This window comes from Tamandua tetradactyla, chromosome 5, assembly GCF_023851605.1.
Source record: "Tamandua tetradactyla isolate mTamTet1 chromosome 5, mTamTet1.pri, whole genome shotgun sequence".
NCBI classification, from domain to species: Eukaryota; Metazoa; Chordata; class Mammalia; order Pilosa; family Myrmecophagidae; genus Tamandua; species Tamandua tetradactyla.
The window spans coordinates 7,193,609-7,206,071 of NC_135331.1; the positions used below are offsets into that span (position 1 = coordinate 7,193,609).

General features: G+C 55.7%; 1 protein-coding gene across 5 annotated transcripts in view; it reads left to right on the top strand.

Moving 5' to 3' along the window:
* DHX37 (DEAH-box helicase 37) overlaps positions 1-12,463 on the top strand; it is a 39,886-nt gene that overhangs the window by 9,602 nt on the left and 17,821 nt on the right. For 3 of the 5 annotated variants that reach the window (XM_077159563.1, XM_077159560.1, XM_077159564.1), the window contains exons 4-10: positions 884-1,235; positions 3,436-3,584; positions 4,471-4,563; positions 6,070-6,166; positions 7,342-7,455; positions 9,282-9,383; positions 9,591-9,705. In XM_077159563.1, coding sequence (XP_077015678.1) covers positions 884-1,235; positions 3,436-3,584; positions 4,471-4,563; positions 6,070-6,166; positions 7,342-7,455; positions 9,282-9,383; positions 9,591-9,705 — 1,022 coding nt within the window. The remainder of the gene's footprint in view (positions 1-883; positions 1,236-3,435; positions 3,585-4,470; positions 4,564-6,069; positions 6,167-7,341; positions 7,456-9,281; positions 9,384-9,590; positions 9,706-12,463) is intronic. The other 2 variants (XM_077159561.1, XM_077159562.1) reach the window with 2 other exon arrangements.

Consider the following 12,463-nt stretch of genomic DNA (forward strand, 5'->3'; position numbering starts at 1 on the left):
GGCTGATGGCAGTTTCTTCTGAAAGGCCCCTGGAAGGTAGGGGCCATAGAGGTTGCCCAGGGCAGCAGAGTTTCTTAGCCAATGATCCTGGTGTTTTCCCACAGTGCTGAGTCGTGCTTTACAGGTTCTCCCAGCTTTTGCCCAGATGATTAGGCCAGAAACTGCAGTCAAGTGATCAAAGACTAGCCCTGGCCCATAACCTTGTGTTGTTTGGTTCACACAGGGTTAAGTTGTTTGGACTGTTTGCCAACCTTTAAGAACAAGGGGATCGCATGTTAAAATCCAGATCCCTAATAGGGCTGGACTGTTTGGACGATCCGGCCCCAGCAGGCTCACGTCCCCGCAGGGCAGCAGTCACTTGGGGCGTGGGGCCCCTCCCCCTAGACTCTGCCACCTGGCCTGTTCTTGCAGGTCTGCTCCCTGCAAGCGTGTTCGTTCCGTGACTCCTACTGTGTCCCAGGCACTTCTCGAGGCGCTGGGCATAGAGCCGTGCACAAGTCAAGTCCCTCCCCTTCCGGAGCTTGCTTTCTTCGCGGGGAGATGGGCAATGAGCAAATATAGGATGTTTCTGGTGCTCATCAATACTAAGCTGAAAATAAAGCACAGGAAAAGGGTTGGGGAGTGCGGCGCAGTATTTCAGGCTATGGGGTCAGGGAACGGCTCCCTGATAAGGTGACGTTGGAACAGAGACACGCATGAAGTGAGGGAGACGTTATCTGCAGGAAGGGTGTTACGGGGATATAGGAACAGCGAGTGCAAAGGCCCAGAGGAAGGGATGGGGCTTGGCGTTTTGGTCCTTGCTCCCTAGGAGCAGTGGCCCAGATCTGCCCGGGTGTTATGTGGCCACCTTAGGGCCCTGTGCCTGACAGCTCTGCTCTCCCAGCAGGCGGCCCGAGGAGGTCGCAGCCCAGGGCCAGGAGAGGATCAACAGCCTCGGCGGGGCCCACCGGAAGCGCCACCGCCAGCCTTCAGGAGAGGAGTCCGAGTCCTCAGAGGAGTCCGAGGCTGAGGCTGAGTCTGCTGGGCCTGCAGAGGCTGGTGTGGGGACAGCAGGAACACCTCTGCTGCCAGCTCCGCCAGAAGCCAGGGGCGAGAGCCCGGTGCCCAGTGGCCGGCCCAGCACAGCCAGAGCCCCTGTCACTCGCCCCACTCCGTGGGCAGCAGCCCCCACCCTGGCCCGGCCTCTGGCGAAGCCAGCCGTCTTCGTCCCTGTGGACCGCTCCCCTGAGATACAGGTGCGTCGTGCCCGGATGTATGATTAGGGTTCCGGTTATAGTGGTGGGGGGGTGGGGGGGTGACGAGAGGGCATTGTGGGGATCTGCCTCACTGGGCCTCGGTGTTCCCACTCCCAGGGCTGTTGGGGAGATCACTGAGCAGATACGCGCGAGAATGTTCCAGGAGCAGGGCCCAGATGCAGTCAGGGCTTTCGACACTGTGCTCACTGGTGTTTTGTCCTCGTCCCCATCCCCTGCAGCTCCCGATGCAGGTGCTGGCCCAGGTGGCCACGAGCCTGGACCAGAGTTTGGGCATCGTGTGACCTGGGGTCGAATGTGGTCACACCACTTTCTAGCTCACTTCCTGAGGCTCGGTTCTTCGCCTGAAACTTGGGGGTACACCATCTGCTTAAGGTGCTCTCTGCCTCAGTTCCTGCGTCTGGAGCGCGGGGATCTCCCTGGGTTGTTTAAAGCCCATGGGCCACATTCGAAGCCAGGGGAGCCTTCACAGTGTGAGCCTCGCTGTCTCGGCTTGGAGTGGGTAAGGATTTGGCTAGTGGATACCACGGACTGCTGAGCAGCAGTGGGCCTGGCCAGTGGGGTGCTCACTGAGGGAGCAGTGGTCATTCTGTCCATCAGGTCATATGTTTTCACTGAGCTGGTGCTGTGGGCCAGGCTGGTGTTGGCCATGGGCCGTGAGAGGCTCTTCGCCCTCCGTAACCTTCTGTCCAGTGGGGGAGACTGACGTCTCCAAACATTGTCATAAATAGTGGCAGGAGCCTTGGAGGGGATGACTGGGCACCAGAAGAGGGCCGCACAGGTGCCTTGGGACAGGAGCATGGAATGAGAGCTGATGGATGAGCAGGAATGAGGGGCCCAGGACAGTTTCATGCTGAGAGACGCATGCACAGAGGCCTTGGGGCAGAACAGCTCCTGGGCCCCCAGAGCAGCTGGCTGAGCCATAGATTGGCTCCGGTGGGATGGGTGAACAAAAGACTAGAGTTCTAGTCATCAGGGCGTTGTTGCAGATGAGGATAAATGGTGCTGAATGAACTTGTACTTGCACTTGTGGGTACGTTGTGTGTTTATGTATGATACATTCATTAGTGTAAGTGAAGCGTTCTCACAGACAGCCCCAGAGGGCCAGCGGCTCCACACCACAAAGGCCAGTTTCTTGGCAAAATCTTCAGTTCCATTTGGCAGCAGGAGGGTGGCTGGGGGGCAGGCTCCTTCCTGCCATCCCCTGGCTTCACCCTCTGCTCTTCTTGGTGATTTGGCCACTTGCATCTTCCTTGGCACAGTGTTCTGCTTAGGTTTGCCTGTTGCTGTGAGTGGAATTGTGTCATGTATGTTTTCCTGCTTTTTGTTTTTGTTTTGGATTTTGTTACTGAGCGTGTTGCTCCTAGGGGGTAACCATGTGCTGCCGTCGCTTGGGCCATTTCGGGTTCTTCTCCATGGGGTTGTCCACTGTGTGAAGGTCCCGAGTTGAGGTGCTCTTCTGTTGCCAGGCAGCCGAGCTGTTTTCGCTTTTTGCTCTTGTCTTCACTGTTGTGTTAAACTCCTTGTCCTCCTCTCATGGGCACATGTGGAGCAGCTTCTCCAGGACCGTGTCTGCAAACTGGACATCACAACCCAACATTGGGTCTCGAAATGATTAGCTTTTTACATTTCTTTACACAAATGGAATAAATGGAAATAGAACAGAATATAAAGCACTAGCGTATAGAGGAAGAGTTTGTTGGTTCACTGGAGTTTTCCGTCAGTGTGTAACGCAGGTGCAGGTGTGTGCACACATGCTGAGATGCAGCGTAAAGTGGGTTTCTCCTCATGGGGCATGGGAGAAAACGTCTGAGCGCCGCTGCTCCCAAGAACATAGCCCGGTGACGAGTGGCCGGGTTGCGTGTCCTTGCTTTTAATGAAATGAGCACCTGCTCGTTTACTGAAGTAAGCGAGGGCCCTGCCAGCCACAGGCAAGAGTTGGCGTTTCTCGGCGTAGTCTCTCCACACCAGCCATGCTGTACCTGGGCTTTCGGTGTTGCGCCCGGACCATGCTGAGGCCCAGCCTGTCTCCTCTGCCCCCCTCACCCTGGCATGGGTCCCGTCACCCATAGACACCACCCTCCACATGCCAGCCGCCGTTGCCGCAGAAACCGCATCACCCTGTGTGGCCTTGCTCCGGGTGCCCAGCCCTCCTGAGTGGTGCCGTCCTCTCTCCTGCCAGGAAGAACGGCTGAAGCTCCCGATCCTCTCGGAAGAACAAGTGATCATGGAGGCAGTGGCCGAGCACCCCGTCGTCATCGTGTGTGGTGAGACTGGCAGCGGGAAGACCACACAGGTGCCCCAATTCCTCTATGAAGCAGGCTACAGCAGGTAGGAGCTGGCTCCACAGCCCCTGGGAAACCCCCCCCCAATGTGGAGTAGGGGGCAATGCAGGGCCCATGAGGGGCAGCAAAGACATGGTCCCTGGAAGTCATTGAGGACATGGGCTCCTGTGATCGATCTCTGGCTTTCCATTTATTTGCTGTGTGACCCTGGGCAAGCTCCTCGACCTCTCTGTGCCTCAGTTTGGGATGACAGTGCCTCTGTACAGCGTTGTTGTGTGGGTTAAACGAATACATTCACAGAAACTGCGGAGTCGGTTCCTGCACACGGCATGTGTGTTTGCTGGTGTTGACACATGGCCTTCTTTGATGCATCTGGCCATGTTTTCGGGTCCCCAAGGTCACCCCCAGGTTCTGTGATTCACTAGCAGGACTGCCAGACTCAGCATGTGGTCATACTCATGGCTGTCTCTTATTACAGCAAAAGCACACAGAACAGTCAGCAAAAGGGGAGGATGCCTGGGGCAAGGGCCAGAGGAAATCTGGGTTCCTTCTTCATGGAGTTACACAGGACATGCCTTATCCCCCGGTGACATGTGTGCTAACCCATGGGAAATGTCCCAGGGGACCTCATTAGGGACTCACAGCCTAAACTGCGTTGTTTGCACAGACGGTCCTGACAGTTTGCTGGTAAGCAGTTAGGGAACAGGTCCTAGCTCCACCTGGACCTTGTTCTCAGCAGCTGTGTAGCATCCCGCCGCACCTGAACTGTTGAACTACCTTCTGACCTGCAGGCAATTCCCCTTGGCCCTGAGCTGGGTGGAAGTTGTAGGGGAGTTCCAACTGGCAACTGCACTTGACTTAGGGACCAACAGCTGGGCCAGGTGTTGCTGACATGTGGATGTTGTGTGTGTGTCCCCTCTCCCTGCCCCCAGTGAGGACAGCATCATCGGTGTCACAGAGCCACGCCGAGTGGCTGCCATGGCCATGTCCCAGCGAGTGGCCAAGGAGATGAACCTGTCACAGCGGTGAGGGCTTCGCTTCCGGGGTTGGGGTGGCTGGAGTGGTGGGGAGAGCGGGCTATGCCCAGGGCAGGGTCAGCGGCAAGCAGGTCGCAGGCTTTGTCCATCCTGGGCAGGCACCTCTGCGTCTCAGCGCCAGGACTTCGCTTCAACGCAGGGTCTCCACTATACCCTGGACAGCCAGGGTGGCCTGGGTGGGGGTGTGGAGCGGGGAGGAAGACAGCCAGGCCCTCGGCTCACATCACACATGTACAGAGGGGACCAACTGGGCCTCCCAGGACTCGAGGGGGTGCAGAGCTGTCATATGATACATACTCAGCATTGCCACATGAACATAAAATTCAGGGTTCCATCATGCAAATGCCGGGCTTGCCAATACAACTTGTGAAAACAGTCTGAACAAAGCCAGTTTAGGCCTTGGTCTAGAATACCCTGGGAAACATGCAGGTTCCTGGGCCCTAGCCCTGATGATTGAAAGTAGTTTTGAACAGATGACTCATGCAGTATGGCCTAAAATCCGTAAGACACAAATGCAAGGAGAGTGAAAGTGTGTCTCCTTTAGCTGTCCATTTGCCAGAGACTCATCGAGCAACTCTCTTGTATGCTGGGCTCTGTCCTGGGCACTGAGGAGCTGATGCCAATGATACAGAGACTCCTTCCCCTGTACCCTGGGGCTGGCATGCCACTGGGGGAGGCTGGTTAGGTTTGTGGGTTCCGTGGACAAGGTGTCTGGGAGAAAATAAAGCAGAGAAAGGGAGTCTCTTCCCATCAAGCTCCCTACCTCCTTCCCAGAAGCAGCCGTCCTGCTAGTTTCCTGTGCAGGCTTCCAGACATTTTGTGTACAGAGAAACAGATACGTGTTCATCTCTGTCAGTCTCTGTCTTTTACGTGAATGGTAGCATACAGGACACTCCGTGGTATCTCTTGCCTGTTCCATTACATCAAATGCTGCTCATCCTTTAAAAAACAAACAACTTTTTGTTTTGAAAATTTCAAACATAGTCAAAAGGAGAAATAATTATGCCACCAACCTCTATGACCCTGGACTCAACTTGAGTAATGGTCAACTTGTGGCCATCTCTGGTCATCTGTGCCCCCGCCGCCCCCCCACCCTAAGTTGTTTGGAAGCAAGTCTCATCCGTCATGTCCTTTCACCCCCACCAGCTTGTGGTGTTGGTCTCAAGGGTTTAGTGACATAGTTGCAGTCCCGCTGTCAGGACTGGGTGTGCAGTACCACGCTCTGTGCTCAACTCCTGATCGCTCACCTGCGGTTGCCTTCCCCAGAGTGTGCACCCAAATCTTTTTGACAGTTCATTCATATGGCTCCAGCCTGGGTCCGCACAGCGTGTTTGGTTGACGTGACTCTTAAGTGTAAATAGCTCCCTTCGCTACCCTCTTCACACGGGAGCCAGGGAGACATCTGGAGCCGGTGGAACCTGCTGTGCCACGTATCCATAGCACTCGCTGCTCGGGGGCTTCTTGTGCCCTGACCCACACAGTCTGTCCCAGCAGGGTCATCTCCTACCAGATCCGATATGAAGGCAACGTGACCGAGGACACCAGGATCAAGTTCATGACAGATGGCGTCTTGCTCAAAGAAATCCAGAAGGTCAGCTGTATATCCTGACTCCCAGAGCAAGGCTGGCAGCAAAGGGTGGGGGTTACGAGGCCACCCAGGAGGAATAACGTGGCAGCGGTTGGCAAAGCTTCACCCATGCTCTGCCGCTGTGTGACCTCAGGCAAGTTGCTTAACCTCTCTGAGCCTCTGTTTCTTGATCTGTAAGCTGCTGCCTTCCTTGTAGACCCATTCAAAAGCTGAAATTACATAAGACAGAAAACCCACTTACAAGTAGTGCCAAGTAGGTACCCCCTAATGTGACCCCACAGTTCTGTTGTGATTTGCCTTGGAGTCTGTGCACTTACTTGCCCATTGCACATGAAACACCTGTGTGCAGGCATGGTGGTGCATTAGAGATGGAGCGGCGGGCCCTAGCACAGCACGGTTCTCTTGGAGTGTCTGGTCCAGAGGCAGATGTGGTTCCACCCCATGAGGTGATAGGACAGCAGGGACCCTGGAACCACAGTGCAGCCCCGGGGAGCTACAGGGAGCTGTGGCAGGTTACCCTCCTCAGACTTGGAGGGCTGTGTTCAGGGACAGTCAACATGTAAAACAGGATGCTCAGGTACTTGGGCGCGCCTCAGCCCAGCCTTCTCCTAACCCCCAGGGCTGCCCCAGCAGGCCCACTTGTGCAGTCCCCTCAAGTAGGGGTGGCAGGGGTGTCCCCAGAGAGTGTCCAGGGCTTGGATGGAAAACCAGTGCAGACAGCTGCCTACTGGCTGCATGGTGTCCCCTCTAGGGAGAGCAGTGGTGTCTCCTGCCCTCTCTCCCTCAAGGGCTGGCGGAGGCGCCTGCCCCCTAACATCTCTATTTAGTTGCTCAGTTCTAGCAAGTAGAAGCTCCCTTCTCTGTGGCGTTTTCTCCATACACTATGCTCAGTACCTTACGGGCGTTAACTGCCTTTGACTTTTCACGGTGATTTCGTGATATGGACCCATTACTATCCCCATTGCACAGATGAGGAAGCTGAGGCACAGGGAAGGGAAGCAACTTGTCTGGAATCATGGGGCAAGAAAGGGCTGAGCCAGGCCATGTGTCTCCAGGGTCCCTGGTGGCGGCCATAGGGCAGCAGGAGGTTTGGGGCACATGGGCTGCTGCAGGGGCCCAGACCCAGCCAGCTGACCACGGCGGGGCCTGCTGATGACCCTGATGACCTCTGCCCCCAGGACTTCCTGCTGCTGAAGTACAAGGTGGTAGTCATCGACGAGGCCCATGAGCGGAGCGTGTACACCGACATCCTCATCGGCCTCCTGTCTCGTATTGTGCGTCTCCGGGCGAAGGTGGGCAGGAGGCGGGGTGCTGGGTGGGCTCTGCAGCCAACACGCATCTGTGCCCGGGGCTGCTGCTGGGAGGGTCTCCCGAGGACAAGGCCTCCAGCTCCCACGCGAGGCCATTCCTCCCGGTGTAAGATGCTGCCTGGCCTCACCCTTGGGGCTCCTGGCACTAGCCTCTTCTCCCTAAAGCTGGATGTCAGCTTTAGAGTGTCTCAGAGCAAAGGGGCGACCTGGCCCAGCCCTTTCATTCTGAGCTGTAACCCAGGGCCCATCCCAGCACTGACCTCTCCCTCCTTGGAGCCCAGGGACCACTTGACCTCCCACCCTCTACCTCCCCACCCAGCCCTGGATCAGGCAGAAGCAGAGGGCAGGGGTGGCTAGGTCAAGGGCACTGCCTGGGGAAGGGGCTCCCCGGAGCAGTTTTATCCTGGGTCACCCCAGTCCTGCTGAGAAGCTGTCACTCGCATTTATGCCTTGTTCTTGCATATGCTGAATATGTATCCATCGTGTGCCTACTGTGCAGTGAGGCTTTGTTTGAGGCCCTTGGGAATACAACAGTGAACAAGGCTGACAAAGATATCCGTCCTGGCAGAGCTTCCATGTTAGTGACAGTGACAGGCAGTGAACAAGCTCCCCAGGTCCATGGGCTGGTGAAGGACAAAGCTGGGAAGGTAGAGGAGGGGAGGGCGGAGGCAGGAGGGAGCAGCAGGTGCAAAGGCCCTGAGGCGGAACTCAGAGTGCAACAACACGTGGTCCTGGGTGTCTGGCTCCTTTTACCCAGCATGGTGTTTTCCAGGTGTGCCTGTGTTGTAGCATTATCTGTGCATCCCTTTGGCCGAATCGCATTCGTTGTATGGATAGACCACATTTTGTTTATCTGTTCATCAGCTGTTGGACATTTGGGTTATTTCCATCTTTTGGCTACTGTGTATGATGCTGGTGTGAAGTTTCATGTAGATATTTTTTGCGTAGACATGTTTCCATTTCTCCTGGTTACAGACCCAGGAGTGGGATTTCCGGATTGTACGGTAATTCTGTGTTTAACCTCTGGGGGGACTGTGTGACAGTCTCCCACAGCAGATTAGAGTTCCAGCCAACACTTGTTACCTATTTCGATTCTGAGAGCCGTCCCAGTGAGTGGGAAGTGCTTTCTCACTCCGGGTCCAACCTGTGTCTTTTGGGAAAGGTCAAATTGCCCAGAGTGGTGGGGCAGAAAGAGTGGGGCTGGGGGAGAACTAGGCGGGGCAGAAAGGTGAGGGGGGACCAGTGGGAGGGGGGTCCCTGCGGCAATGAAACAGGGGCCTGTGATGGGTCCTGGGCCTCTGAATCACTCCTGTTCCATAGCTTGTGGCTGTGGGTTTACCATAGCAACAGACAGCGTCCAGGGGCCTGAGAGCAGAGCCAACATGCAGCAGCTAGTGAGGCACGTCAGGTGTTTCTTTGGGGCCAACCGCCACACCCCAGAGAATGAGGGTAGCTCCTGCCTCAACCTCAGGGACAGACAGATGGACAGGACTAGGGTGGAAGCTGACAGCAGCCAGACCTGCTGCTCTCTTAGGCCTGGTGGGCCCCAGTCTCAGCCCCCTAACTCATGTCTCATGTTACATCTTGACTTTGGGGTTTTTAAAAGCTCTCTGTGAACAAGCTACCACCCTGGGGGAGGCAGATCCTGCGGTCAGCTCCTTTTTTCCAGGGGGTTATTGGCTGCCAGAAATGGGACTAAGGGGTGGGGCAGGAGGGGGTCCATGAGGCCAGAGGCAGCCCCTCTGCCCTCACAGCATCCTTGGCACAGCTTGTCCATGCCATGGGTCACCAAGTCTCTGCATCCACAGAAGAACCTGCCGCTGAAGCTGCTGGTCATGTCAGCCACTCTGCGGGTGGAGGACTTCACCCAGAATCCGCGGCTCTTCGCCCGACCACCCCCTGTCATCAAGGTAACCTTGGCCTGGGCAGCTGGTGAGGTGAGGCCCTCTCAGAGCCTCAGTGATCCCAAGGCTGCAGAGACCTCACTCCGCCATGTGGACGATTAATAGTGTTAGGGAGGCAGGTGGGAATAGCCACATGCACTCACACCAAGTGGGTTGGGCCGAGAGGAAGCCTTTCCCGGCGCCACCCCCAGCCCTTGTGGGCCTCTTTTGTAGGTGGGATCCAGGCAGTTCCCGGTGACGGTCCATTTTAACAAGCGAACGCCACTGGAAGACTACAGCGGCGAGTGCTTCCGGAAGGTCTGCAAGATCCACCGGATGCTGCCTGCAGGTGAGGCCCTGGCGAGGCGACGGGCCGAGTTGTCTTCCCCGTTCCAGACCCACAGGTCAGGGCAGTCTGGGCAGAAGGGTCGCGCTTGCTGCCTGCCTGTCAGCAGGCCAGGAAAGTTTCTTGTCCTTGCTGCGTCTCAGTTTCCTCATTGGCTCCAGAGTGTTCCCGGCACCTACCCTGCCTCGCTCGGCCTGAATTACCCTATGGCTTCAGTGACTGGCTGTGGGGCTGGGGGTGGGTGTCTGCCGGGCACAGGCACGTGCCAGAAGGTGTAGGACAGGTGTGCAGTGCACACCACCCAGGTTTCACCCCGGGCGCCCCACTTAGTTTGTACCATCTCACCACAGCAGTCGCTCAATGATTTACATGATGCTTTCTATCTAAATTGACTTGGTCTTCTCTAAGTGAGTACGTTTATGTGTGAAAGAAATGAAATATTAGTAGAAACTAATTCCTCTTATCAGAAATAGAAAATAGCCACATGCACTCAAAAAGATATATGCGTAGCAGTGAATAGTGTAAGGACTCTTCCCAGAGGCTCGCCTGCTGACGGCCCCAACCCGGGCCTGCTTTGTCTTATGTTCAGAAAGAAGAGCAGCGAAGATGCTCCCCCACCAAGCTTGCCTTGGTCCTTTGAGGAGGCTGATGTTGGGCATTCCCTAGTGCCCAGTCCCCACTCAATGTCAGGGGCTCAGGGGTTCATGCTTCTTTTCGGGGCTTGCTGAGCTGGTGAAGGGGAGGCAGCTTGAGCAGAGAGTTCCCAGGTCTCAGCAGCAGGTGTGGTGGGGAGGCCACGGGGAAATGTCATCCCATAGCTGCCATGGTGTCCTCACACCCTCCTTAGACCCTGGTGAAACCACCACCACCACCCCCCATGTCTGATTCTCCCTCGGCTCCTTCTCAAATGCCATTACCAATTTACTTCCCGGCCAGGTCAGTGGCCCCTGCCCAGTGCCTCCCCAGTTGGGTGTGTCCAGCCAGCTCCCCTGCCCTGTGGATGAGTGCTCCCTATGGGCCCAAGGTCCCGCCTCCCGCTGCCCGGCACCACCCCACCACCTCTCTGCACAATTCTCTTTCAGACCTGCTTCACAGAGTGAATAAGAGCCTTCAAACCGAATATTTAAAGGCCTCCTGAACCTGTTCCTCCCTTCTTCCCTCCCGTGGAAGGGAGAAGTATCCCTCATCTGTGCCTTGGCCCCTGGTTTCCTCTGTCCCCCCTTTGCCTCTGCTCCACTATCTTCTTCCCACTCTCGCATTAAACCCTCCCTGCCTCCCTGGACCGCCAGCCCCCACCTGTCCACTTGTCCTCCATAGCCGGCCTTCCTGAACGCACACCCCCTTCTGTTTCTCCCCCCCAACTCAGATCTGGCTGCCGCCCCTTCACACCACTGAATTGTCTTCGGGAGGCCGCCCTCCTCTTTCACTTGTATCTTAGTTTCCTGGGCCTGCCACAACAAGGAACCACACACTAGGTGGCTTAGCACAGCGGAAGTGTGTTGTCTCACAGCTTGGAGGCCAGGAGTCCAAAATCAAAGGATCTGCAGGTGAAGCCTATAGGGGCTCCTCCCTCCTCCTGGCTGCTGGTGGGGCCGGTCACCCTGGTGCCCTACCGTGTAGATGCAGCACCCCCTCTTCCCATGCCGTCTCCCCGGCTCTGTCCACCTGCCTGCCTTCCTATAGGGACCCGTTGTGCTGGCTTTCAGAAACCCGGGCTGTTCAGTTTTCCCGGTTGTCTCAAACATGTGTTTTCATAGCTCGTTTGTTAGAATCAGGACCCCACAGTGCGTGCACGTCTCTATCTCTCTCTCCTTTCTTTCTGTCCATACCATTTGCAGGCGGAAGAAGCTGGGTCCTTGGTCCTGTTCAATTTCCCAAATTCTGTGTGTGGTAGATCACTTCCCAGGACAGCGCATGCCTGGTCTCTCTCTGTTTCTTGGGGACCAGGAGCTGACCAGAGTGCCTGGAGTAGATCCAAGTACATTATTTTATTTTGAAGGGAGGCAGGGGAATTCCTTCATTGGCGACACCCTCACCTTCCCTTTCTGGAGCCCCGAGTGGCTGTTGAAGGTGCTAGGTGGGTCCAGCTCCTGCAGACCTACTCTGCCCCTGGGATGCTCCCATCTGCCTCTCCTCTGGCGGCCTGGGCAGCCAGTGAGAATCGCTGCTCGGCCTTTTCTTTCATCTGAGCTTACCAAGTATGGTCTGTCTCCTCTCTCGTTCCCTGCCTTAGTTAGTGGGCTCCTTTTCTCAGAACTTACCCTCAAGTCTTTGCTTATTGAAAAATTGCTTAGGAGAAGTGGTTGTTTTGGTTTGCTAAAGGTGCCGGAATGCAATATATCAGACATGAGTTGGTTTTACAATGAGAATGTGTTAGTTTGCAAGTGAAGGCATCACGAGGAAGTGAAGGCATCCAGGGCCCCTCTGTCACGTGGCAGGGCACATGGCGGCATTTGCTGGACAGTCTCTCCTGGGCTGTGGTCTCGGTGGTTCTCTCTCTGAACTTCTTTGCATTTTATCCTCATAAAGGGCTCAAGTAAAGGATTAAGATGCACTTTGGATGGGTGGGGTCACATCTCCATGGAAACAACCTAACCCAAAGGTCCCACACCCATGATAGGTCTGCCCGTGAGAATGGATTAAGAGAACGAGATCTTTTCTAGGATACGTGACAGGTTCAAACCAGCACAATGGGTATTTCATTCTTTCCCTCGATCAGATTTCAGACTAGTACTTTCTTAATAATCATGCTCTTGGGGAT